This window comes from Aspergillus costaricaensis (assembly GCF_003184835.1).
Source record: "Aspergillus costaricaensis CBS 115574 unplaced genomic scaffold BO79scaffold_2, whole genome shotgun sequence".
Taxonomy (NCBI): Eukaryota; Fungi; Ascomycota; class Eurotiomycetes; order Eurotiales; family Aspergillaceae; genus Aspergillus; species Aspergillus costaricensis.
The window spans coordinates 1,978,822-2,002,825 of NW_020291802.1; the positions used below are offsets into that span (position 1 = coordinate 1,978,822).

Genomic DNA, 24,004 nt, shown 5'->3' on the forward strand with positions numbered 1-24,004 from the left:
GAGATGCCGCCGTACGTTGCCAGCTCACAAGTAGCTTACCAACCAACGAGTCAAAAAGGAAACCCGACTCACTGAGCAAGTAGAGATCCGTGCCTTACCCGAACAGCCTGTATGAATGCCTCTGCTCCACTTGTCAGAGACCAGGCTCGAATCATACTGGACGCTTCCCACCCACTCAGTCTTTCAGGCCCTCTTTGTCCTGCGACATCGGGTGTTCGAAGTACACGCTCGCTAAACATGCTGTTCCGCTTCGTTTCTGGAGCCTTATCAGGTACCTGTCGTCTGCATTACCAAGGCCCATCGAGATAGGCACATCTCCGTACCTTCGGATCAAAAGCCAATATCAACTGCGTATAGTGAGAGGCATTTAGAAGGGACCACAACAAAGGTATCTCTCCATACGCCTTATCTGTCAACATGGTGTCTCTCCTCTGAGGCCCTTGGTTTTGGACAGGCTTCCAGATATGTGGCGAGAACGAGTGATTAGTCTAGGCAAGTCTCACTTTTTGTCGCGGTGAAGTAGCTCTGCCTATTCACGACTGTTGTCTATACTGGATGTCCACCACAGCATATCACTCATTGTGTGTACGAATGCCTTGGTGCAGCAGAATGTACGGCTCGGTCAAAGATGCCAACTCAAAGCGCAATCACTTTTTCGTAGTTATCAAGCCATCCAACCAAGCTCGTTGTGTTCGGGAATATGACTGGGTCCAGTAGCCGTAGTTCCAAGGTGACAGTAGTGGGTTTCCCGTGTGGCAGAACATGGCTTAGACATCGACGGACTGCACCCGACTCGCTCAGGAACCCACATACACCACTTTTGACTCTATCAGGGGATATTGCCAGAATTATCAGACTTAGAAATTTGGATTACTCCTTTAAGTGTGTGACAGGGTGTCGGTAACTCCCTGGTGAAGCAGAATAGTTACTGTAGGATCATACAGGAAGCTTTCGACCAATCACAGCCAGATATGGAACCTCGCTTACGCTAGCTCACCCGGTGGGTCCCCGCCGCGGCACTATATAAGCTCAGCGCACCCGCCCTTCTTTTGGACTTTTTCTTTCTTTCTTTCTCCATCCTGGTGCACGGGTTTTACACGTGTCAGTGAGGAGACATCCGAGACCGTGTTTTTGCTAGTTGAAAACTACCTAGTTTGACCGCTCTCCTTGGTCTTCGGATCGGGGAGGAATTTTTGAAAAAAAAGATGCCATGTCTCCAAAATTTGGAGACGGTTTAAGAGTACGTAGACAGCGCTGCTGTTGCCCTTCTGTTAGTTCATTTGGGTAGTACTCGAGATTGGTCTTCTTTTCACTGCTGTTGCCTCCCTTGAGGAGGCCTGGAGAGAAGAGAGCCTAATCACCTGTAATAAAATCCCACATCCAGTAGATGATACGCTAGACACCCATGCTACCTGCTCCATTTGAATCCAATTGTTCGCTGCACATGCGCGACTCGGGCCGTGTCACTGGGTACTTGGGCTGACGGACGCGTCCAGTGTGTGCCTACTCGCCACGGCTTCTCCCATAGGGCTCTTGTGGCAGTGCTGAGGAACGATTGAGTTGTGGCTGAATGCACCTAGGCAGCTGCGTTTCATGCAGAATTGATTGGTCTAGATGTAGAGTGGTGTTCTAGAATGGTAACAGCGCTCTCACGCTTACCCTCAGGGATCGTAAGACTAACCAAATACCGTCGCGTTATTCTGTATCTATCTTAATGGCATTGAGACACCTGCTAGTTTCGGATATACACTGTCTATTCCGTGGGGTCTGTTGGACCCAAAGTGGCCCCAAAAAGTCAGGGCGATGATGGCTTAGCCGCTCACCGCTCCAGGTCTGGTGGGAATCCCTTGTGACGTCGCCAACTGAAGTCGCTGCACATGCCGGTAACAACAACCACCTCTCGGCCAGGCTTGTGCTTCTACTTTCTCCTTCAATGATTTGACATGACATGGACAGCCCTTAGCCCGGCTTGTCACATCCGTGCTTGACATTTCAAAACCCTTAGCTCCTTCAACCTCGGATATGTTACGGTTCTTCTTCACCTCTGTACAATACGATAAGACCCCCGGAGGGTCAACGCTTCTGTCTCTTTCGCCTTTATTTGAGCACGGCCTCCTGATTTGCTCTTCTTCAGATTTCTTGAACTCACGCGCACTCCCCTAGTGGAAACACCATATATATAGCCCTTATGTGCTAAGGAATTGCCCGTCTTAACCATGCCACCTCCCGCAACGCAGACAGGTGGCCAAGCACCGCCTCCTACGTCGGCCCCCCGCGAGTTGGCAAAACACTCCATCAACACGAAAGATGTACCGTCTACACAGCTCAGTGGCCCTGAGGGACAGTCGCCACAGCATGGCCACCAGAAACTCGTATTCACCGATCCAGTTGCCCTCAGATATCTCGAAGAGGATAAATCAGCAGTTGTGCTAGGTCGACGATTGATTTTGGAAGGATATGAGACTTTCATTGTTGAACAATGGGCCTGCACGCGCATACACCCTACCTTCATAATAACCACCTATACTGGGGATCCTTCGCACAAGGTCGTGGTGGGGGTGCTGAGCGTCCCCACAGACGAGTCTACGTGGTCGCCCCGTATGAAGATGTACTTCGGCGCAGTCACGCAATGCCAAGCGCGGAAAAAGGAAACGCCATTGGGAACACTTATGGTTACCGATCTGAACGTGTTCCCATTGGCACTGACTCTCATTCCGGTACCCGACGGTGATGTTCTAAAACACAAGGATGATTTCATCGTGAATGAAAACCTGAAACGGTTGGGCTGTTCAGGCCGCTCTGGTTTAAAGTTACAGCCACCCTCGCCCGCCACTGAGGGGAAGTTCCATCACCTTTACCGGACGAGCGAGAAGGTGCCTCTATATACTGCCGTCATAGAGCTTGTGAAGCAATGTCAGATCGCCCTGATGATGTTTGGCAATCTTGCCCCAGAGTACGTTGATGGACTGCTGTGCGATGTCACAGAAGCGGCCATAAATGATTGGTGGACCGAGACGGGTATGGATTTATACAACATTGAACCGAGTGATTCTATGTTGGGCCCTATCTCAGTAGCCGCCCTGCTGGGTACTCTCATGGGGGCGCGAAACCGGCTACATGCCTTCGGTGCTCCGGTTGGGAAGGATGCGTTTGATATTGATAACCTAAAGAAAGGTATTGGAAGCTTTCAAAAATCACAGAAGCTGAAACGTACCCGAAGGTTAGATCGACAGACCTTGGATCGCCTGCACCGGGTGACAGCAAAAGCTGCGAATGCAGAAGGCTGGACCGATGCCGTAAAATCAACCATGGCAGAACTAAGCGGACACGGGGGAGAGATGGTTATGGGAATGGTCCGCGGCCGCGAAAAAGGCGGGATAGCTGATATCGAGACCCTCGATATTGACAACTTCGCACACCTGGTCACCGGTGAACGAGCCAAATGGCTGTGGCGGGGAAAGCCGCGGAAGGGCGGAATTGACGACGGTTTTTCTGGCAGTGCACAGAGTGCAGATATGGTATTCACTACAGACGATCAGGGTGGCCATATTTGGACAAGTCGAAAACGATCTTCGCACGAAGATTTAGTGGCGGACCGCGCGCTGCAAAGCTCAGAACGTCCATCGAGGCCGCCAGAATCAGCATCGTCCTTAGATGAGAAAGACCAGAATCTGGGCCGGTTAGTTCGAAAAGGTGTGAGCGGGAAAGTGTCAGATGCGCGGGCGGGGTTTGGCCGGTTCAAGGATGCAGTAGGCCTCCGGTCCCATCCGCAGAAGCATTCGAGGGATGACATAGACCTTGGCGGTGACCCTGCTCATTTGCCTCCCATTGATAGCGACACGGAGGTGTCTCAGTCGAAGAAATCCGATGGTGCTCCAGTCGGATCCGTGGACGTGCAGGACCTTGAAGGCCAGGCCCCGAAGGATGACTTGCAGGTTGAGTCTCCTCCAAGGACAATATTACCGCAATCACCCAAATCAAGAGCGCCAGCCATAACCGTAGAAACGGTTCCATCCCAGGCTGATTCAGAGTCGTCGCGTAAGGTGTCAGTACCCAGAGCAGATGACGAAGCGCAGGACCTTGAGCGCTGGAGGACACGCTCCACCGACATTACCGTCGACCCTCGGGAGCAGACGTCTGAAGTTGGTATTATGCTCCTGCGTCGACCGCAAAGCTGTACCGAACTGAATATGGAGAGGGACTCCAGTCGTCTTGATAACTACTGGCCCCGCCATCTGTCCTTCAGCACTGTCGAAGAGGTCGTGCTGGGATGGAATGACTTGGGAGGTGAAGCTTTCAAAGAGAAGCCCGATACCCTTCTGGAAGAGGCCATCATGCAGGAAGACATTCTAGCCTCAGATGCACGAATCTTCAGCTCACGTATCCAAGAGCTTAGTGAGCATACTGTACCTTGGGTTGAACAGCAAGTATCTTCTGTGGATGACCTCAGTCGGTGCTTACACGAGAGTCACGAAAAGGTCAACGCCGCCTACCTGGAACGGCTGTCGACATTTGAACAGATGAGAGCTAAATCGAGCGACCTGTTGACGGAAGAGCACAGCCAGCTCACCGATTACATGAGGAGGGTTGAACTAATGGGCGCGAAGCTGGACTACGAGCTCCATGTTCTAGATTCCCGTGTCGAGGATGTCGAAACCAACCTCGACGAGTTCGAACGGCATGTAAATGCCATCGAAAACAGGGTCAAGCTGCTGATACGGGGCGAGCACGAAAAGCAGGACAGTTCCTGGTTCTCCTGGTTGGGGAGAATTACCGGATGCTCAACACAGTAACTGCGAATTCTCTTTTCCCAGAAAGAAGCCTTGTAGACATATATCATTTCTAATGTACATAATTTCCGAGATAGACTTGCGCAGTTCGCGTTGACCGTGCAATGCCAAAGACCCAGCCTTCGCTAACAGCAAACCCTCATCCCAGAACCAAACAACCCTGTATATCCATGTCCGAGCGGAAGTCATCCATCCCAATTAGCATAAAACCCAGGCCTTCCGCTCCTGTTCAGTCATGCCATAAGAGAGACCAAAGGAAAACAAGCCATCCAGAAGAGCAAGCATGACAGATCTGAAAACCCGAATAGATTATACACGACTTATGAAAGAACAGCAAAAGATCCAATTAGATGAACAATCGTTTCGTTGACCTCGCACTTTACATGCCGAAACCACCCATGCCGCCCTTCTGGTTCGCCTCACCCTGCATCTTCTCGCTGACCTTCATGTTGACCTCGAAGAACTTGCCGACACAGCGGTCAATGCAGACGGACTCGCCCTTGTTGAGGTCGCCTTCGCGGTAGTCGTTGGGAATGCACTTCTTGATGCAGGACTCGGTGAGACTGGTGGTCATGATTGGGTTAGTCAAGTATATAAGGTGTCGGGGAGCAGGTGTGATGTTGGGAAGGGGAAGATGAATATGGGTTTCAAAGCAATTGGATATAATGACTGAAGCTTACCGGCTGAACATGTCGGTGACCATCTCAACTTCCGTCTCAGCCGCAGCAATCTTCTGTTCCGAGGAAAGCTTGGGGGCGCCGCCGAAGAGGAAAGACATGATGACGATGTGTAGTGAGGGTGGTGTTGTTTAGCTGAGGTTAGTCAATTAGTAGCTGGTTTTAATATACGACGGGCAATTCCAGGAGTAAGTCGGTCACTCACAAGTGATAACAGAGTTGATCAATGAGCGTTAGAAGGAGTATGATGTGAATGCGCTGAATTGAGCTGCCGGAGCAGACCTGAAGTTGCCGGGATTCGAAGCTGGCCCTGCCGCTGCCGCTCCTCACCGCCTTAGGAATTTTCGCCGGATTTGCAAACGCGTATTTCCCGCACAACTTGACTCTCTTTCTTTTTCTCTTTTCCCCTTCCTTTTCTCAATATGTGAGCACGTAGTAGTTCTCTTTTCACTCTCAATGCAACCAATTCGCCCGTTGAGGGCGTCGTCGTTGCGGGTTGGAGGTCTTTTGTCTAGGTAAGCAGTTTTATGTTCTTGCTGTGTTTTTCCCAATGGATCCTCTTTATCCTGCAACTTGCATGATGAGACATACCCTTCCAATTACAGAACCGCTGCATTGAAGCTTGGGGGTTTATCTTCCAAGTTATGAGTAACAGGAAGCTTTATGTCTTCTGATTTATCTTGTCTCTGTTATTACATTTTATGGCTTGTGTCTATTAGACAGTTTGCTAACGGCATGTTCAGGACAGGACTTCCGATTTCCCGTACATCGCAGGCTTTCCAGACTTCTGGCAGGCTTGCTCGAGTAATACAGCACACTCATGCACCTCTGGTACAAACAAGGCAGAACAGCGTCGATGCGTATCCTGAGAAGGCGTTCAAGAGGCGTGTGCAACTGATCGAAGAGGCTGTTGCTGAGCCGTATCCCCGGCTCGCGTCAAACAAGAACACGGTGAGCTGTGCGGAATTTCGTGGCCGCTACAGCCATCTAGCAGATAATGAAATAGTAGAGGATGATACAGTTGTTATTAATGGTAGGTCCTAGTTTCTAGCCTAGCTGGCTTCTACCATGTCGTCTCGTACTTAAATCAGTAGGTAGGGTACGTACCTTAAGACTTGTTGGAGGCAATTTGATATTCTTCGACTTGCTTCATGATGGCCATAAAATCCAAGTTATGTGCAATCGTCGTCGATTGAAGGATATCCCTCCGGCGACCTTCAAGCAGTTCTACCGGATGCTTCGGCGTGGCGATGCCTTCTGTATGTTTCACCAGCCGTCCTTAGTATCCTGCTTAGACTGAACGATATCCTATAGCCGTAACGGGTAATCCTCACCGGACTGAACGAGGCGAGCTCACGCTTCTGGCAACCGAATTGCCGCAGCTGCTGTCGCCCTGTCTGCATGATATCCCGGTTGATGCCCAGGGGCAGGAGAACTCGCCGTATCCCCGACATGTTCAGTTCCTTGCGGACCCGGGGACAGTAAATGTCATCAGAGCTAGATCGGCAGTTGTCCAGTATCTTCGCCAGTTCTTTGTCGACCGGTCTTTTATGGAGGTTAATACGCCCATTATTGAAGCGGTTGCTGGCGGTGCAATTGCCCGTCCATTCCATACTACAGCCACGGAGTTTCCGGATCGTCAATTGTCGCTACGGATTGCGCCGGAACTCTGGCTGAAGAGATTGGTGGTAGGAGGGTTTGACCGGGTCTTTGAGATTGGACCTTCGTTCCGCAATGAAGGTATTAGTTGTTAGTCAAAGTGCTTGAACGAATACTGACAAGCTACAACAGGCCTCGACAAGACCCACAACCCCGAGTTCACCACTTGCGAGTTCTACCACGCCTACGCCAACCTGGAGGATCTCATGACCACAACCGAGCAGCTACTTTCGGGCCTAGCTGAACACCTTACTGCTTTCCACAAATCGTCCCCCTTCAAGAAGCCTAATCAGGAAGACACACCTCTGCCGTTTTCCCATCTCAACTTCTCTGCGCCCTTCCGCCGACTCGACTTCATCACCTCTATCGAGCAGAGCATCGAGCAGAAGCTGCCAGACCTCACGTCTCCCGATGCTCTGGACCAGGTGAAGGCGATCTTCCGTGACCGCAACCACGCACTTCCCGACAAAGTGACCCTCCCCCGGCTGCTGGACGAGCTCTGCAGCATCTACGTCGAACCCCAGTGTATCGATCCAACCTTCATCGTCAACCCGCCCGAGTGCTTATCCCCTCTATCCAAGTCCTTTATCCACCCCACTACCAATCAGCGCGTCGCCGCCCGCGGAGAGCTTTTCATCGAGGGCCGCGAAGTCGTGAACACATACGAGGAGGAAAACTCGCCGTTCGAGCAGCGCCGCAAGTTCGAAGACCAGGTCCGGTACAGCAAGCAGGCGGATGAGGCAGAAGAGATCGATGAGAGCTACCTGAAGGCGCTGGAATGGGGTCTCCCTCCGACTGGCGGCTGGGGGTGCGGTATCGACCGTCTCTGCATGTTGTTTACTGGAATAACGAGAATCGGGGACATTCTGCCTTTTGGCAACTTGCGCAAAGTGACCACCCGTGCCGATGCAGCGGCTGAAGGCCAGGCTGCTGAAGGGAAGGAGATCTAGACAGCGCTCAGTGAATGGGAGACACGATGACGCGTCTTGCGGCGGCACTCTCATTGGTCCGTTGCAGGCGAGTGGATTTTCGCGATTGTTGCAAGATCTCGCCTGCGTGTCGCTCGACGTTCACAGTCTTGCTAGACTGCTGCGCTGCTCGACTGCTGAACTGGAAATTTGAAATGGAGTCAGAAAGGCTCCAACTGCAGCTATGCAGTAAGCTGCCTGTACATTACATGAACCTTATGTTATAGTAACCACACAATCCACCTCTTCAATGTACATACCCACAATCCAGATATCACAACTCTCAACTGAATCCAACACCCACCCACCACTTTACAGTCTATCAATCAATTCCATTCAGCCGGCCGATGCCATCCGATAAGAAGCGCCGATAAGCACAATTGACCGGCGCGGGCCGAGGCCCTCCATCATCCCACCTGCAATCTTTTCCCCTCATTATCTCCTCTTTCCACCACCACTCAACAACAACCACAACACAAACACAAACACAAACACCATAACCACCACAATGGCTCTCGACGACATACCCGTAGCGCAAGCCGTCACGGTCACCCTGCAAGACCTAATCGACGGTACGTCCCCCAACCCAACCCAACCCAAAACAACCACACCCACATCTATTTCCACCAACTAACACCACACACAAAAACAGGAACCATCCCCCCCTCAACCCTAACAGAAGCCTTCGGCCCCTCCTCCCTAGGCATAATCCTCGTCAAGAACCTCCCGCCAACCTTCCCCCACCTACGCGCGCAAGTCCTCTCCAACGCCTCATACCTCGCCTCGCTGCCCCCCTCCACGCTGGACTCCCTCACCTGCGCCTCCGCAAAATACCTCATCGGCTGGTCCCTAGGCAAAGAAACCCTCCGCGACGGACACTACGACACACACAAAGGCTCCTACTACCTGAACTGCGCGTTCTACAACGACCCGTCCCTGCAAGGCGCGCCGTCCATCGACGCAGAATTCCCCGAATACACCTCCCCCAATATCTGGCCGAGCGAGACAGATCTCCCCACCTTCCGGAGCAGCTTCGAGCAGCTCTGCACGCTGATTATTGATACGGCGGCGTTGGTGGCGCGCGCGTGTGATCGCTTTGCGGTGGAAAGTGTCGATGGGTATAAGGCGGGGTATTTGGAGAAGGTCGTGAGGGGGAGTTTTACCACTAAGGCGAGGTTGTTGCATTATTTTCCCACTGAAGGTTCTTCTTCGGAGGGAGGGGAAAAAGAAGAAAGTGAGGGTGGTGATGATGACGACTGGTGCGCAACGCACCTCGACCACGGATGTCTAACGGGTCTTACGTCCGCGATGTTCGTCGATGAGGAGGCGCATGATCCCTCCTCCTCCACTTTGGAAGATAAATCCTCACCCCTGCCGGAACTCATGACCTCGCCGGATCCTAAGGCCGGGTTGTATATCCGCTCTAGGACGGGCCAGGTCGTCAAGGTCAATATACCGAAGGATTGTCTTGCGTTTCAGACGGGTGAGGCGCTGCAGCTTATTACGAGGGGGCAGTTCCGTGCTGTGCCGCATTTCGTGAAGGGTGCGAGAGGGGTCGGGAAGGTGGCGAGGAATACGTTGGCGGTGTTTACGCAGCCGAATCTGGAGGAGGAGGTACGAGATGGGGTTACGTTTGGGGATTTTGCTAGGGGCGTGGTGGAGAAGACGTCGAAGTAGGATGCCATGTCATTATTTGATGGGTGTGGGGTGTGTAGTTTGTTTGTATAGCTTCTGGTATCATCTTGAATATCTATAGTACAATCCAGCTCAATCATCATGTCTTACTCGCTTGGGTTCCCTCTCTTTATCAGGCACATAGTCCCCTTCTTCTGTTTCCTCTGTCCCGCCGCGCAACTGATCCATACGGAGCGAGAAATCCTCCTCCTCCTCTTCCTCTTCCTCTTCTTCCTCCTCCTCCTCATCATCATCCTCATCACCAACAGACAACCGACTCGTGCCCTCCTCCGCCTCACTAACAGGGTTACTCAAATCCGCACCCCCCAACCCCGTACTAACAAGCTTACTGAGCTTCCCAACCTTGGCAAAATTCGACCTGGACTTCGTCGACGGCCGTCCCACATCGCCCGGTATCTTGGCCTCCCTGAAATCCGCCGCTTTGGCCACCCCATCTAATACACGAAGATTCGCCCTCCACATCTTCATATCCCTAGCGTCGCTATAATGTCCCACATCCTCGCCATTTAACGAGTCAATCGCAAGCGTCTGCGTGCGGAAATCGCCCCAGAACCATTTCTGCCCCTCTGGAATGCGCTCGTCCGCTTGGCGGGAGTACTCGCGTCCGCGGAGCACACCGTTGAGATCATATCCGAGGGATAAGGATCCGAACATGAGTTGCAGGGCGTCGGGCTCGTAGAGTCGGCCGAGAATCATGTCCTGGGATACGTCGACCATGGCGCCGGGGTGCATGCGGTACCAGTCGCCGTAGCCGCTCATGCCGACGTAGTGGAAGGCGGAGACGACTTCGTCTGCGGTGAGGGGTTTGATGGGGTGGAGGGTGTTGCTGGTGAGGTAGATGCGGCGGTCGCTGGGGGTGTAGATCTTGCCGCGGATGCGGATGGTGTATTTCTCTGCGAGGTGCTTGGATTTGCGGTCTGAGTCGCAGTTTTTCAGGTCGAGGCGGATCTCTTCGATTACCATTATGTCGGTGACGGTTGAGTTGGGGGTATTGTTGGGGTTGTAGTTCTGGGGTTTTAGGCGGACGGCGTCGCCGATGGTCAGGAGCTCGGCGCCGATGAAGATCCCCCGGCTGTAGATGGATGCGTCGGGCCAGATGCCTTTGAAGTGGTGTTTGTCTAGGAGGCTGAAGGAGGACATGATGGTCATGGCGTATTCGATGGAGGGGTGGAGGTTCTCGCGAGGGATATTTTGGAGGAAGTGTTCGTAGGCGTTGAATGGTTTGATGGATTTCAGATAGACGTATTTGTAGTGCAGGGAGTAGCTCTTGTCAGGGCTGTGAGGGTCAGGGAAGGTTTCGACGCGGAAGCCTGAGTAGTTGACGCTCTGTTTTTTGGGGGATGTCTGGACGATGTCTTGGAAGATGGTGTCTTCTTCTGGGACCTGACTGACGATACCGGCTCGCCATTCTGGGGTGCCCGACCATCGCTTCTCGCTGGGGAAATATACTTGAATCTGGTTATGTTCAGGGTTCCAGGCGAGTTCGCCTTCGAAATCTGGCGTCCAGAGCACGACTTCTCCGGCACGGGGGAGAAAGGACGGTTGCATGTCCAGCTTTTGGATGTATTCGTCGAGTGGTGAGCGCTCTGCGCGCCAGTCCATGCTTCCAGGCTCTGTGATGTCCTTCTCCTGTAACCCCTGTAGCTCGAGCTGCATAACGGCCATCTTGAACACGTCTGGTGTCCCCTCGTTATCTGTACACGGGCATGTCGCCGACGAAAGCTTTCCTGGAGGCCTGCCTGGAGGTCGGCCAGGGGGCCTACCAGGGGGTCGTCCGGGTCTTCCTGGTGGTCTTCCCGGTGGCCTTCCGGGAGGTTTGCTTGCGCTTGATCCGGGAGGTCGACCAGGCGGCCTCCCCGGTGGCCTACCAGGGGTTCGAATCGGCGTTCCAGTCCCATGAGGTCTCCCCCGAGGCCTTCCAGGACCTCGTCTTTCTGAGCCGCCTTCTGTATATTACTGTCAGTATTGCATAGGTAGTCCGAACATTGGTCGCGACATACCTTGTATTCTCTTAGACATCTTCTCGCAAAGGACACAAGTGCATGGCTCTTGGCCGCCTGTCATAAGATAGTAGAAGTGCGGAAAGAACTGCTTCGTAGAGTTGAAATACACATCTGTCGGATGGCCATAGAGGAATCGATCGTACTGCTGAGGGTTAGGGATGTGGATTCACCCAGGAGTAAAGACTAGAAACCTACAATGTCGGGGTTTGCAATACGCGGCCTGTCAAATAGAGCATAACCATCAGGCAGACTGTCCAGGATGTATTCCACTCCTAAACGCAGGGTTAGTGAAGCGGAATAAAAGCGAATATAATTTCAATATGCTAGCATGCAGCGACATGTCACTTCCCCTTTCTGAACAAAGAAGAGCAACTATCGTTGACCTTCACATGATGGTACAATAAGGTATACGATGCGCCAAACATCTCAATATGGATCTGGAGTACAGAGTCCGAAAATAGTAATGGATAGATAAATCACAAACGACCTCAAAAGCGACCGTGCAAAGATGTAGAGCATCAACCGAAGTATAATAAGATCAAAGTAAATCATGCAATCAACGTACCACGCTCATAAGCCCCCGTTTTCTGCAGCCACATGGAGGCCAGCTTCTCCCGATAGTAACTATCGTCTGGTCGCAGGAATCTCTCATCTTTGGGCCAGTTGTCCTGGGTGCCGTCGCTGAATGTCCGGTTGATTGGTATTACGACCATTTTTTGGTGGTCTGGTGAAGACGAGTCTTCCATAATGATTGACATTATAGTAGAAGGGGCGTGTTCCCCCTGCAGTAGTTAAATTTAGATAAGATTTGAATAAGAGATGGAAATAAGCTGTGACTAGTCTGCACGCAGAATGCACATTTTGGGATAGAGATGAACACGTGACTTGAATACTGAAGAAAAGAAGAGGGAAAAGTGAAGGGTAAAGATTCAAGAAGCAGGAAGACAAGAACAGAGCTATGCAGCATTGATGATAGTTGAATGCATGGGACAAGAAGAGGATCCGCTCTGCCGCCGTGGGTGGTGGTCATGTGACTCTACAGATGGGTAAATCATCAGATTAATCTATTTGCATCATCCAAAAGTCCAGGTACAGATTCACTCGGACACTAAGTCAACATGAATAGAAAAATGAAACAATGGTCACAGCGTCGGCTAGTTTGACCTGCAGTGGATGAGAGCCTACTGCTGATCATCCTGTACCTCAACTGCTTCCGATTCGGATTCATAGGGTGGCGGAAAAAGCTCTCCTTCTTCCACCCAGACCTTGCGCAGCTCGTTCTCAATATCCTCCCGACGCTGTTTCCACTCTTCCACCTTGTCAAGCCGCTTCCGTATCTCCTGCAACTCCTTCTCAACTCCCAGCTTCTCCTTGGCGGTGCCGATCCTCTCAAACTCCCATTGCTCGCCCCCTTCGCCAATACTAATGCTAAGGTTGTATGTGTGGTACTTCTTGAGCGATGCGCGTGTGGAGATCGTAATCACGGTGATTCCCCGCTCCTTAGCCCGCTGGTACAGCAGCCCCTCGACATCAGACGAGACCGCCGAGGTTCCTTCATCAAGGAAGGCATAGCGAGGCTCGTGATAGTAAATTCGTGCCAATGCCATGCGTTGCTTCTCTCCTCCACTCAGGACATCCTTCCACTCCTTTCGAGTGTCCCATCCGCCTTCGCGCCCAGGGAGGTAGCCTAGGTGAGCGTCGTCCAGAATTTTCTGCAGTGCAGCATCGGTTATACCTGCCTCGTGCATGTCGATTGCCGTGTGGGGGTAGATTACTTGATCGCGGAGAGTCCCCACGCTGAGATAGGGCCGCTGGGGAAGGAACATGATGCCGTCAAGCCCAAACCCTCTGGGGCGACTGACCAACCCGCGGTACACTGGCCACAGCCCTGATACAACCCGGGCAATGGCAGTCTTGCCGACCCCATTCGGTCCAGATATCAGGAGGTGGTCGCCGGAGTGCACGACGAATGACAGTGACTCGATCAGATCATCGCCACCCCGGGGATATATTGAAGGCGCGACGATGGGAACCTGTTCGAGACGAACACCATCAAAGCCGTTATGAATAGTTCCTTGTACATCCGCGAGAGAGTATAGCTCCGCATGAGAATTGCGTGGGGGGTAGTATGCACTCGCATGCACTCGGTGAAGGGTGGATATCAAGCTGTAGACTCGAGACGTGTACCCAGCCAACTCCGAGATGTCTTTGATACTATACATCATCCGGCCACCTGCATCCGCCAGAGATAGCATCAAACGTTTGTTCGTGATGAACTCCTTCATGCGATCGCGTTCTCGACCGGTCTCCTTCGGCACGTCGACAAGCTCTAGGGCACCACCCATGCCGCCCCAGGCTGGAAGAAATATCGGCAGAGATGTGATCAGGTAGCCAAACGCAGACCAAGCGTATTTTAGGATGACGTCTTCGAGCATGTTGTAGCGGATTTTGAGGCTATAGATACCTTCCATCCAGCGCTGAAGGTCTTTGAAGCTTCTCATTAGGAAAACACGTTCGATGTCCGCGCCGCCATAGAAAGAGATTTCCTCAGCATTGGCGAGCAACCGTGAATGTAGACCCCGGAAGTCACCCTCTTTCTTTCCCTCCACAGCCTTCAGCTTTCCAAACGGTGGTGAAAGCTTTCGCAGAACTGCTGCGGTACTGAAGTAGCCCGTGAGGATACCGGTAAGGGCCAAAGGCCCGAGAGAACGATACAGTTGATAATTAAACACGAATAGGTCCACCATAGGCTTCCCCATGGACGAGTATAGAGCTGCTGCTGCAGAACAGAAGAGCGTGAGGTCCTGGGTAATGAACTGGTCTGGTCCTTGGCCAACACCGCCATCCAAGTTCATCAACTTGTAGTAGTTGTTATCGCCAGTAAGATAGAGATCGTGGATATACCTCGTTAATCGGGTCCGGAACGCAATAGACACCTTCGATTGAAGGAACTTGATCATGGCATTGGTGTAGGAAGCCAGTGTGCCAATCCCGCACCATTTGAGAATGCCCCAAGCGAAAGCGCGCCTTTTGCCCGCGACAAGATCCCTTACGATCTCGCCATCAAGCCGTGCGATCAACAGAGACAGGTACGTCCGCAAGAGCAAGAAAACCCCATGACCCATTAATAACCCAGTTTCTTTGCTACCCCATCTCGGGACCATGATACTCCCTAGGCTGAGAAATTGATGAAGGAATGCAAGGTTGATCCCAGGCTTTGTGGTTGGCGGCGGTATTTGATTCACAGATTCGCCGTCGCCGACACGGGCGGCAGCAGGTGGATTCAAGAACAACCGCCGATGCGCATCAAAAGTCGTTTGTTTGGTCGGATGAATCACAACCTTAGAGGTCATGGAGCCCTTATAGGGCACATAGATGGTACGAGTGCCATCCTTGCCTCGAATCCCGGAATTCCGACGCAGCAGCCGTCTTCCTCGCGCACGTTCTCTGGCCCTTTCGCTGAACCATTTGTAGCCTCCATAACCGGAACCCAAAATAGATAGAATCAGTGCAATAGTGGCGATGATTTGGGTGGTCTTTGATGAACGCTTGATCCGGGAGCGAACGAGACTGGTGTATTTGTTGTACAGCGCCACGAGAGGATCTTCTCGACGACGAAGCGTTGAATGAGCGGCCATTATGCTTCATGTATAGCCACAGGACCACTTCTAACACAATCTGTGGGCACTTTGTAGGACAGTGCCCTCACGGCAGCTGGCATTCTTAGGCCAGACTGTCGAAGGCCATCAGGAGATGGGGAGAAGCGTCCGCAGGGATGACGCGTTCTATATCGGTCTGTGGTGATATTTCGAGGTCGGATATGCTGTAAGCAAGAAATATGAGTAAGAATAGGTGTGGTTGTGAGATAGTTGTTAGCGGACAACTCACTCAGGAGCTCACATTATGGTTGAAGCTGACAATGTTGTTGAGAGTTAATGCATGTGAAGACCTCGGGCCAACATTGCGGAGGGGCGGAGGCGCACCTCACGTGCGGAGTCCCCAGACCCTCATTACATCAAGTATCAGTAGCCACAAGTTTTAGCCTTCACAGAGACCTGCTCGCTATTTTAGGAGATTGCCTATGAGCCTAATCTCCGAAATGTGGTGTCGATGGCCCTTTAGTTGCTTTTAGATGTTCAAGTAACTAATGAAGCCGTTGACATCATCCGGTCGATGTCGGAGTAGTGAATCGCTTGGTTTCACAGATCTTGTACCACAAATACTACTACTAATTGAGCCATCCAAAATTGCATCAAATAATCGGCAGTAATTGGCTGTGATAATTGTCTGCGTTATTGAGATTTGCAGGTCCATCCTCTGGCAGTCTTACTATGTAGGCCCTTAAGCGCCCAACTTCCTAAAAGGGACCCAGGCACTGCAACCAAGACCGGCCGGATAGTGCAGGTAGTCGTTACGAGGTTGGTGGTATTATCTGATAGAAGTAGTTGTTATCTGTATCATTGAGTTGATCTGGTGCCGGTCGATTAAGCTTCAATAGCGGGAGGTTGATGGTAAAATACAAGGTCTACCAATATCGCACGAGGCACCTAAACTTGAGGTCAGTGCTGGTCCGCTAGACTTTAATCGAAGAACCATCCAGTATGGCTGGCCGGCACTTTGGCAACCAAGGAAGCCCGGGAGGATAAAGTAAATGTGGATCGTTCTCAGACTTGAACATGGTATTCCTTGATTCCGACATTGGGGCCTAGCTCTCCCATTTGTCCTCGATCGTATGACTTGAAAGCCAGAAAGCGAAGGCATGAACATGAATGAATTATCTCGAAGAACAAAAATAGCATCCGAAGGCTGCAGTCTCGCACTTGATGCGGGGGTTGGATACAAGAGTGGGGATGGCATGGAGATCAGGTATTACGGGGTAAATTACCAGCTCTTTCTCTAGCTGCTGAAGCTGAAAGATGGTATACAATCCAAACAGTCTCCGCATACCTGTCTGAAACCAAAACTTGACAATCACTTGGATCTCGAGACAAGCAAAGTATTTCGTAGAATGCGCCATCCCTTGTGTGTCAATGATCAACCAGGAAGGATACTGGAATGTATCACCCAGACAGAAATGTTGTGTGTTATTGGGGTTGTTGCTTAACTCCTAGTACTTAGCAGCCCCCCCCCCTGCAAACTATGGATGGCTGCAGTGGCATCTTCTTTGGCAGGGATGACTATCACCATTTGATGCAGACTGTTATTTACGAAGGCAGGGTAACACAAACGAATGAAAAGGGAGGTTGATACCTACAGCGTATAGAATATTGAGACTAGGTATGTGTGCAGGTATGCAAGCATGGGTAGGTGGCTAGATAGGATGATCGACTCTTCTTTCGACAACTGCACGGGCCTATTCCTGTTGAGAAGCATCTGATTCGCAGGCAGTTCCACAAGTAGATGCATGGAATGACGCCCCGGGCGCATTATCCGCCAGCCATGGTGATGAGCCTTTCTAGACTAGAGCATGTTAATGTTTTTGGAAGATGACCTTTAGATTTCTGAAAAGCTTGCTACGGACGGCGACCTTGGTCCCAGCGAAGGAGGAATTAGATTTAGATTGACAGGCGACGACATGGGAGACCTGAGCAGTACTAGCTGAGGCCGATCACGGTCGGTGATAGATGGCCAATGGTAGGACTTATTCTCAACGGACAATAAATGATGCATGTCTTGATTGGCCCAATAAAATACCAGAGGGGCTGAAGATACTATTAGATGTGAGCGGAGTCATGGTACTGTCTAAGGCATGCGGTTTTTTAGGCTGGAAGGCTAGCAGGACGAGAAGCGAATGAAGATAGTGACTTCTTCGGAGTGGAGGTGCCCGTCCAGAATCTCAATCCCAGAAGTCGGTAATTTCGACTCGATCCTGTATCATGAGGTACTGATCACCCACAATAGCTGTAACTTATTTCCTGAGCCTTGCCTACTTTAGTAGTGGTGCTGCTCGCTTGGCTGAGCAGATGGCCGTCGTCACCTGGAACTGTTTCCAGGGTCTTGAAGAGGATGTAGGGAAGGCCAGGGTGTAGGTCTCCCATGATTGTTGTGGTCATGAGGGACGAAAAGCTGCAGGTTCATTGAAGGTGGTGTGCACCATGAATTGATCCGACTCGGGCAGTGCAGCTTTGTTACGGAAGAGAGATGCTGTGGCTACAGAAACCACGGCCCCCTCCAAGAGACACCATGAAATGGGAGCAGATATGCATGACTTTGAAAGGACTATTGAGCTGCCAGATATACGCCAGCCTCACCTTGTCACTGGTGATTGAGACCACCTTTAAGTCTTGGCTACCTCCGATTCGTCCTAGAAGCGCCCACGGAACAAAAGACGAGCGAGATCCCTGCACCAAGCCTTCTCGGGGTAACAATGATAGCACTTACTTTCGGGGTTTGCTATGCGATCCGTGAAAGAAAATAATTGAAAATAAAATAATCAGACTTTCATGACTTCTCCCAATTTTATTGATATTTTGGATGGGTGCGACCGCTATAGTAGTTATACTCCCGACGACATGAGCCCATTCTCGAGTCGGAACTTGTTCCGGATGACCTCGAGTCGAAGGCTAGTTACTACAGAGGACTTACTTCTACCGGGGGCCGGGCTGCTGTGGGTAGGCGTGTAACTCACTAGCTTCTGGCTATGCATGAATTACATCAGTCTGGATCAAATGAAGTATGGGGGGATCCTGCTGGTATCCTTATCGTCCACATGTCTGTGACTCTGTGCAATAGTTAATTTGGATCGTTTGGAAAGCGTGGCTCACCATGGTGCTCATGGTAAGTTGATTTACCGGTTCCAATGGGAGGTAATCAGGGCGTGCAAACTTCAAGGTACGGGGCATCTCCCGTCAAATCAGGCCCGAACCTGCTGCAAATGGAGACTGAACCTCCGTCTCCAATGCTGGACCAGCCAGTCGCAGCAGTTCTGAGGGTGTCTGGCCCCAATTCTGCAGCCCTGCATCTTTTGGTCCAGACCAGACTTGGCCTGTGTTCTCCCGCGTTTTCTTTTTCCATTTTTCGTTCCTTTTTCCATTCGCCTTTTTCTCCTGGGGCCCGTACTAATTTCTCATGCGGGTTCCGATGTCTGCTTGCTGCTTTTCCTTTTACCCCTTGCCCCCCAAGGCACATCCGAGCATTCATCCACCATCAACGTCCCTACTTACTACTTACTAGTACTTAACAGTACCAGTTAATTTAAGGTCATCACCTCCGTAAAAGTCAGCGCATAGCAACACGAATGGAGTAATTTTAAATTATTCTATTTTATTTTATTATTATCATTCCTGTATTATTATTATTGCAATGATAATGTTAATTTTGGTTTTATTACTATCATCATTGCTGTATTCGCCCACCCACTTCCACCTCCCTCCTCCCCCTCCCCTCCCTTCTCCTCTCTCTCTCTCTCTCTCTCTCTCTCTCTCTCCCCCCTCGGGCTCTACGTATTCTTTTGCTATTTCCCTCTCTTTCTCGATTCTCTTTTCACTCTAGTTTCCTCCCCCTTCCCCTTCCTCTTCCTCTTCCTCTTCCTCTTCCTGCTTAAACCGGTTAGCCGCCAGTCAAGGAGCTAAGGAATAAGCCACTCTCCACTATCATCAACCGGCTTGCTTGACCATATCAAAGCACCACCGCACCTGGGCTGATTCCCCTTGGACTTCCGTGCTCCCCTGTCGCTCATCCCGACTGTAGAAAACCGTCATCAGACCGTGTCCAACTAGTGGGACGAAAAGGTCTCTCTTAGCCGCTGGCTACACTTTTGACACTTCCTTTGCCCATCGACTAAGCGAAAGGGACGAACCCACAGCACAAGAATCCGATCATCAACCGCCGATCAGATTACTTTCGGGGGGGGTCCTCTTTTAGAGTACCTTTTCACCTTAACTTCCCTCCCGCTGGCCAACAACCCGTCAGCCCCAGTGCAACAAGCGATCATACCCTAGATCTTTCACGTTACAGCTATTATTCTTCTCCAACTAACTAACTCAACTAACTACCGGGCTGTCTGGCCGGTGACCTTTGCCTTAACCTTGCCTGAACCTTTATCATTATTACCTACAACCAACTACTTCGTACCACTTAGAAACAAAAGAGGTCATCAAACGAGTCAAGAGGAGCTGCTTGCGCCCTGGCTCAACCACGTGATCCCCTACGTTCAAACAGTCCTGCACTTCCCACGCTCGAACCCTTCCATTCCTGCGATCATCCCCAGACTTGACTTCCAGATCGTGCCGGTCGCATATGCTTTTCTGCTCGTCTGCCGCCCTGTATTCTGGACATTGGAGTGCGGATTGATTGGATCTGCTCATTGCGAACGAGTCTTTTAGTGCTGCGCACTAGCCTTATTCAAGGCGGTGGTCCGGGTCCCAGAGCTAAGCAACTTACTGGTACTACCACCTTAGTAACCTGCCTCCATCCCATCCATTCAGTACGTGCGAAGAGCCAGGAGGCGTGACTGCACCCTCTCTCTCTCTCCTCTTCTTCTTCCTTGCCGGCGCAACCCCCCTCCCTCCCCTTCTCGGCGGTAACCCTGGTGGTCATTGTCTTCCGACTCCTCTCTATCTCTCTCTCGCTCTCTCTTTTCTTCTCTCGTCACTCTTCTCTCCCTTCGTTTTTTTTGGTTTCCCCGTCGGCTTAAGTGAACCTCGCTCTGCTACCCTCAATGCTCGGAGGGAGCTTAGAGCGAGATTCTTCACCATCAAACTCAAAACCGACCACTGGAGAAGCGCTCATGCCTATCGCGACGAGTCCCCCCGACTCCAGTAAGTTTTCAACTCCGTTGTTCCTGGCTTCGCAATCAAATTCTCCGATGCGCTTGGGTTGGTTCCGAGTGCCGTTGCTGATATCTCCTTTGTTAGATCCTGAACCGCCGCCTCAGGACCAGCCCGCCACCACCGATGCGTCGCCTCCGTCGAACCATGTAGAGCCCGTCAATGCGGCTCAAGAGTCCGTCGCACCGGCCCAGGGTTCGGTAGAGGACTCTGCAACCACGTCTGCTGACGCACCGAAGAAACATCATTTGCTGTTGCCCATCCCGTCGCGTGCATCCTTAAAAGCGGATCGACAATCTACGCTGGACAAGAGTCAAGACACTGCTCACGATGACTCCGAGAATACTCTTCGCGGTTCGAAAAGAAGCATATTCAAGGGTCGTAGGGACCGGAGCAGAGGTAGCAGTATGAGGTCGCGTCGGCAAAACCAGGAGGGGGCGAGTATGGAGGAAGACAAGTCGGCAAGCCCTGACTTGCGTGATCCGGCTAAGCCAGAGAGGAGAAGCAAGGTCTCGTATAGGTTGTTCGCCTTCTTGAGCTGTTGTTCCTCGCCCAGCGATGATTCGGAGGACCCTGCCATCCCAGCGAAGAGGACATCCAGACAGCCATCGGTTCCCCACACCCAGGCCACTCCGGAGAAGGCTGACACCAATGCTGGTGATTCGAGCACCGCGGAATCCAAAGACCCCAGCTACTACCGGGATGAGAAACCCAACATGACTGTGACATCGAACCAGTCCATGTCTCAAGTGGACGAAGAGCGCACTGTGACTACTTCCGAGCAGGGCGCTCAGCTCGATGGTGCAACGGTACCTTCGGGTGCGGCAGAGACAGAGAAAGTACCGATTTTGCCACAGGACAGTGCTGAATCACAGGGGCTTGGTGTAGGCCAGAGTATTCAACCTTCCACTACGACCGCCGAAGCAAGCGCTGTTGCCAGCGAAGCGGAGGAGCCCGCTCAGAAAACAGAGGAGCAAGCGATCTCTCCCCTCACTGAAAAGTCTCAGGATGCTCCGACTGCTCCTATAGAGCTGGATGAATTGCCTAAGCCCCCGGCGTCCGAAAATAGCTATGACGACGAGAAGTATACTTCACACGACGAGGAGGCGACAGTAATTCCAGCTGAATTGCCTCCGCCGACGGGCCCATCTAGACACCACGCCGATACAATGCTAGAGGAGACGCAACAGCAATTCCTCTTGCCGCCACCTCTTCCCCATCTGCGGGACAGGAAATGCTTGGTTCTCGATTTGGACGAGACGTTGGTTCACAGTAGTTTCAAGGTCCGCCATCCTCAGTTTCTCATCAACCCAGTGTTAGACTAACCTATGTTCAGGTTCTTGAACGCGCGGATTTTACCATTCCCGTGGAGATTGAAGGTCAATATCACAACATCTACGTTATAAAAAGACCTGGTGTCGACCAATTCATGAAAAGGGTGGGTGAGTTGTATGAAGTGGTTGTCTTTACTGCTTCTGTGTCGAAGGTGAGTTATTCCAAAATAAGAATTATCGGCTACGCATTCGCTCATGCTTCATTAGTACGGTGATCCTCTGCTGGATCAGCTAGATATTCACAACGTTGTCCACCACCGACTGTTCAGGGATAGTTGCTATAACCATCAAGGCAACTATGTCAAGGTTTGTTCCACTCAATGTACATTGTCTTGCGTGAATTGTTTGCTGATCCCTGGTTAGGATCTCTCTCAAGTAGGCCGCGACCTACGAGATACGATTATCATCGATAATTCTCCAACTTCGTATATCTTCCACCCTCAACATGCGATACCCATCAGCAGCTGGTTCTCTGACGCCCACGATAACGAGCTTCTCGATCTGATTCCCGTCCTCGAAGACCTTGCCGGGGCACAAGTGAAAGACGTTAGTCTGGTTCTCGACATTACATTGTGATGCCTGTAACTCTAGTTTTTCTGGCATTTGCATTACAGCATGCTTATCTTCACCTTGCGGGTCCACTCGGTTTTCAAAAGAAAGAGTCATCTGATTTTTGATCAACTATACGCATGGAACGTCTGCCGTGTCGAGCAGCCAGACCGTCCCGGCAGCTCAATCCAGCTTCGTCTGGGATCTGAACGCTCGCGGCAGTTCCACAGTGAAGATGTGTTTTCCTTAACTTTTTCCTCCCCATCATCATCTTTTTGCCTTTATCCCCATGTCATTCGCACCGTTTTTTCTTCCGAGCACCGGCCATGTTCTTGCGCTCCCAGCGAGCAGATACCAGATTACCCCCGCCAGTCTTGTTTCCTAGTGTTTAAAGTTTTCTTTCCTGTTGCATACCGCAGGCGTCAGTCTTGGTCATCAGCCAAAATTTTGCTGATCTCATGTATACGCTCCCCGATTTACATTCTCTCTTTTCTTTCATTTGTCTCTTTCTACTTTTGATTCCTTTCATCGTCCCCATTTTGTTCTTTTTGCTTAACATGCAGCCCATAAGAGGCTCGACCCGCCGTCCTGGTTATTTTCCTAGTCTCTTTGTGCCCGAAGATGTGAACCCCAAAACCCAGCGTTGTTTTTGTCATTGGTTCGCCATGGTCTATTTTTTGGAGACTCCCCAGCGCGTGGCATTTTGATTCATGTCTCAAGCGCCTGTCGCTGCTTCTGGTACACGCATAGTCTGAACGGTTCCAGACTTACATGGGATCGGACTTTGCAATGTATATGTACTGATTGGGCGTGCGTGCTGTACATAAAAGCGTCCGCCTCCACCATCCAGCTTGTCCCGTGTTTAAGTAGTTTTGAATTGACCATTTCACGAGACGGCCGATTTCCAGAGTAGTACAGATCTGAAGTAACGAGTAAAACAGGCGGTAACGTATAATGGGCAGAATTATTGGCGATATATCGAGCATCTAAACTACAGCGTAGAGTGGATCGCCTCTTAACGGGCGAAGGCGGGCTGAGATCACGCCGCGGCAATAATGACCGATCGGTCGGTCATCTCCAAATCTTCCATCGCATCCCGCTTTTGTCCGCACTACATCGTGTCAACCCATGTGAGTATTCCCCGATTAGCCCCGTCCTGAACTCTTTCATACATATATACATACATATTTCCCCTGCAAGGCTGTGTCCGCTTCCTTGAGCCTCCATCCAAAGCTCCGACGATCTCCTGATATTTCTTGGCAGCGTCATACCCAATCTCCCCGCCTCCAACTGCATCACCACCAAACCACTTTTTTTTCCCAGGACCACCCTACACACACACACACACACACACACACACACACACACACACACACACACACACACACACACACACACACGCCCACACACGCCCACACCCCATCGCTCAACATGAAGGACAAAAACGGCTGGGACGGAAAGCTACGGGTCGAACCGAAAGCCACGATCACGAACCCGGAAGCCCTAGAAGACCCCGATTACTCGGACTCGGATGCGCCGCCTGTGGAGGAGATCGAGGCCG

The 24,004-nt window shown here is 51.3% G+C and overlaps 8 protein-coding genes across 8 annotated transcripts; 4 read left to right on the forward strand and 4 right to left on the reverse strand.

Moving 5' to 3' along the window:
- The first annotated feature begins 2,103 nt into the window (after window positions 1-2,103).
- Window positions 2,104-4,981, forward strand: BO79DRAFT_28067 (putative Sin3 complex subunit (Stb2)). The gene has a single exon (XM_025688072.1). The coding sequence runs from the start codon at window positions 2,217-2,219 to the stop codon at window positions 4,791-4,793; it is 2,577 nt and encodes an 858-aa protein (XP_025544827.1). The 5' UTR covers window positions 2,104-2,216; the 3' UTR covers window positions 4,794-4,981.
- On the reverse strand, window positions 4,826-5,721 carry BO79DRAFT_186901 (Tim10/DDP family zinc finger protein). The gene is made up of 3 exons (XM_025680504.1): window positions 5,673-5,721; window positions 5,471-5,602; window positions 4,826-5,353 (listed from the first exon to the last, which is right to left on the reverse strand). The coding sequence occupies exons 2-3, from the start codon at window positions 5,566-5,568 to the stop codon at window positions 5,170-5,172; spliced, it is 282 nt and encodes a 93-aa protein (XP_025544828.1). The 5' UTR covers window positions 5,569-5,602; window positions 5,673-5,721; the 3' UTR covers window positions 4,826-5,169.
- Window positions 5,722-5,900: 179 nt separating this feature from the next.
- On the forward strand, window positions 5,901-8,365 carry BO79DRAFT_234833 (putative lysyl-tRNA synthetase). Its single transcript, XM_025684419.1, has 5 exons — window positions 5,901-5,982; window positions 6,211-6,500; window positions 6,562-6,726; window positions 6,782-7,207; window positions 7,259-8,365. The coding sequence occupies exons 1-5, from the start codon at window positions 5,924-5,926 to the stop codon at window positions 8,074-8,076; spliced, it is 1,758 nt and encodes a 585-aa protein (XP_025544829.1). The 5' UTR covers window positions 5,901-5,923; the 3' UTR covers window positions 8,077-8,365.
- A 194-nt stretch (window positions 8,366-8,559) lies between these two features.
- On the forward strand, window positions 8,560-9,825 carry BO79DRAFT_165152 (uncharacterized protein). Its single transcript, XM_025679241.1, has 2 exons — window positions 8,560-8,666; window positions 8,747-9,825. Exons 1-2 carry the CDS (start codon window positions 8,603-8,605, stop codon window positions 9,769-9,771), a joined length of 1,089 nt encoding a protein of 362 aa, XP_025544830.1. The 5' UTR covers window positions 8,560-8,602; the 3' UTR covers window positions 9,772-9,825.
- Window positions 9,826-9,861: 36 nt separating this feature from the next.
- On the reverse strand, window positions 9,862-12,550 carry BO79DRAFT_135687 (uncharacterized protein; the record flags this gene model as incomplete). Its single annotated transcript, XM_025678060.1, has 5 exons — window positions 9,862-10,002; window positions 10,036-11,735; window positions 11,790-11,934; window positions 11,988-12,064; window positions 12,358-12,550. The coding sequence occupies 5 exons, from the start codon at window positions 12,548-12,550 to the stop codon at window positions 9,862-9,864; spliced, it is 2,256 nt and encodes a 751-aa protein (XP_025544831.1).
- A 311-nt stretch (window positions 12,551-12,861) lies between these two features.
- Window positions 12,862-15,655, reverse strand: pxa1 (putative peroxisomal ABC transporter (PXA1)). The gene has a single exon (XM_025682038.1). The coding sequence runs from the start codon at window positions 15,428-15,430 to the stop codon at window positions 12,974-12,976; it is 2,457 nt and encodes an 818-aa protein (XP_025544832.1). The 5' UTR covers window positions 15,431-15,655; the 3' UTR covers window positions 12,862-12,973.
- Window positions 15,656-20,275: 4,620 nt separating this feature from the next.
- Window positions 20,276-22,507, forward strand: psrA (putative general stress response phosphoprotein phosphatase Psr1/2). The gene is made up of 5 exons (XM_025688102.1): window positions 20,276-20,551; window positions 20,648-21,843; window positions 21,897-22,046; window positions 22,102-22,200; window positions 22,258-22,507. The coding sequence occupies exons 1-5, from the start codon at window positions 20,452-20,454 to the stop codon at window positions 22,468-22,470; spliced, it is 1,758 nt and encodes a 585-aa protein (XP_025544833.1). The 5' UTR covers window positions 20,276-20,451; the 3' UTR covers window positions 22,471-22,507.
- A 644-nt stretch (window positions 22,508-23,151) lies between these two features.
- On the reverse strand, window positions 23,152-23,876 carry BO79DRAFT_213587 (uncharacterized protein; the record flags this gene model as incomplete). Its single annotated transcript, XM_025683211.1, has 4 exons — window positions 23,152-23,178; window positions 23,215-23,293; window positions 23,628-23,773; window positions 23,814-23,876. 4 exons carry the CDS (start codon window positions 23,874-23,876, stop codon window positions 23,152-23,154), a joined length of 315 nt encoding a protein of 104 aa, XP_025544834.1.
- Window positions 23,877-24,004: the final 128 nt, after the last annotated feature.

Coding starts and splice junctions, on each gene's coding strand:
- BO79DRAFT_165152 (XM_025679241.1), top strand. CDS start 8,603: ATGGCTCTCGACGACATACCCGTAGCGCAAGCCGTCACGGTCACCCTG. Junction 8,667..8,746: donor CCTGCAAGACCTAATCGACG/GTACGTCCCCCA, acceptor ACACAAAAACAG/GAACCATCCCCCCCTCAACC.
- BO79DRAFT_234833 (XM_025684419.1), top strand. CDS start 5,924: ATGCAACCAATTCGCCCGTTGAGGGCGTCGTCGTTGCGGGTTGGAGGT. Junction 6,501..6,561: donor TGATACAGTTGTTATTAATG/GTAGGTCCTAGT, acceptor TTAAATCAGTAG/GTAGGGTACGTACCTTAAGA. Junction 7,208..7,258: donor ACCTTCGTTCCGCAATGAAG/GTATTAGTTGTT, acceptor AAGCTACAACAG/GCCTCGACAAGACCCACAAC.
- psrA (XM_025688102.1), top strand. CDS start 20,452: ATGCTCGGAGGGAGCTTAGAGCGAGATTCTTCACCATCAAACTCAAAA. Junction 20,552..20,647: donor GACGAGTCCCCCCGACTCCA/GTAAGTTTTCAA, acceptor CTCCTTTGTTAG/ATCCTGAACCGCCGCCTCAG. Junction 21,844..21,896: donor TGGTTCACAGTAGTTTCAAG/GTCCGCCATCCT, acceptor ACCTATGTTCAG/GTTCTTGAACGCGCGGATTT.
- pxa1 (XM_025682038.1), bottom strand. CDS start 15,430: ATGGCCGCTCATTCAACGCTTCGTCGTCGAGAAGATCCTCTCGTGGCG.
- BO79DRAFT_28067 (XM_025688072.1), top strand. CDS start 2,217: ATGCCACCTCCCGCAACGCAGACAGGTGGCCAAGCACCGCCTCCTACG.
- BO79DRAFT_186901 (XM_025680504.1), bottom strand. CDS start 5,568: ATGTCTTTCCTCTTCGGCGGCGCCCCCAAGCTTTCCTCGGAACAGAAG. Junction 5,354..5,470: donor GTCACCGACATGTTCAGCCG/GTAAGCTTCAGT, acceptor CATGACCACCAG/TCTCACCGAGTCCTGCATCA.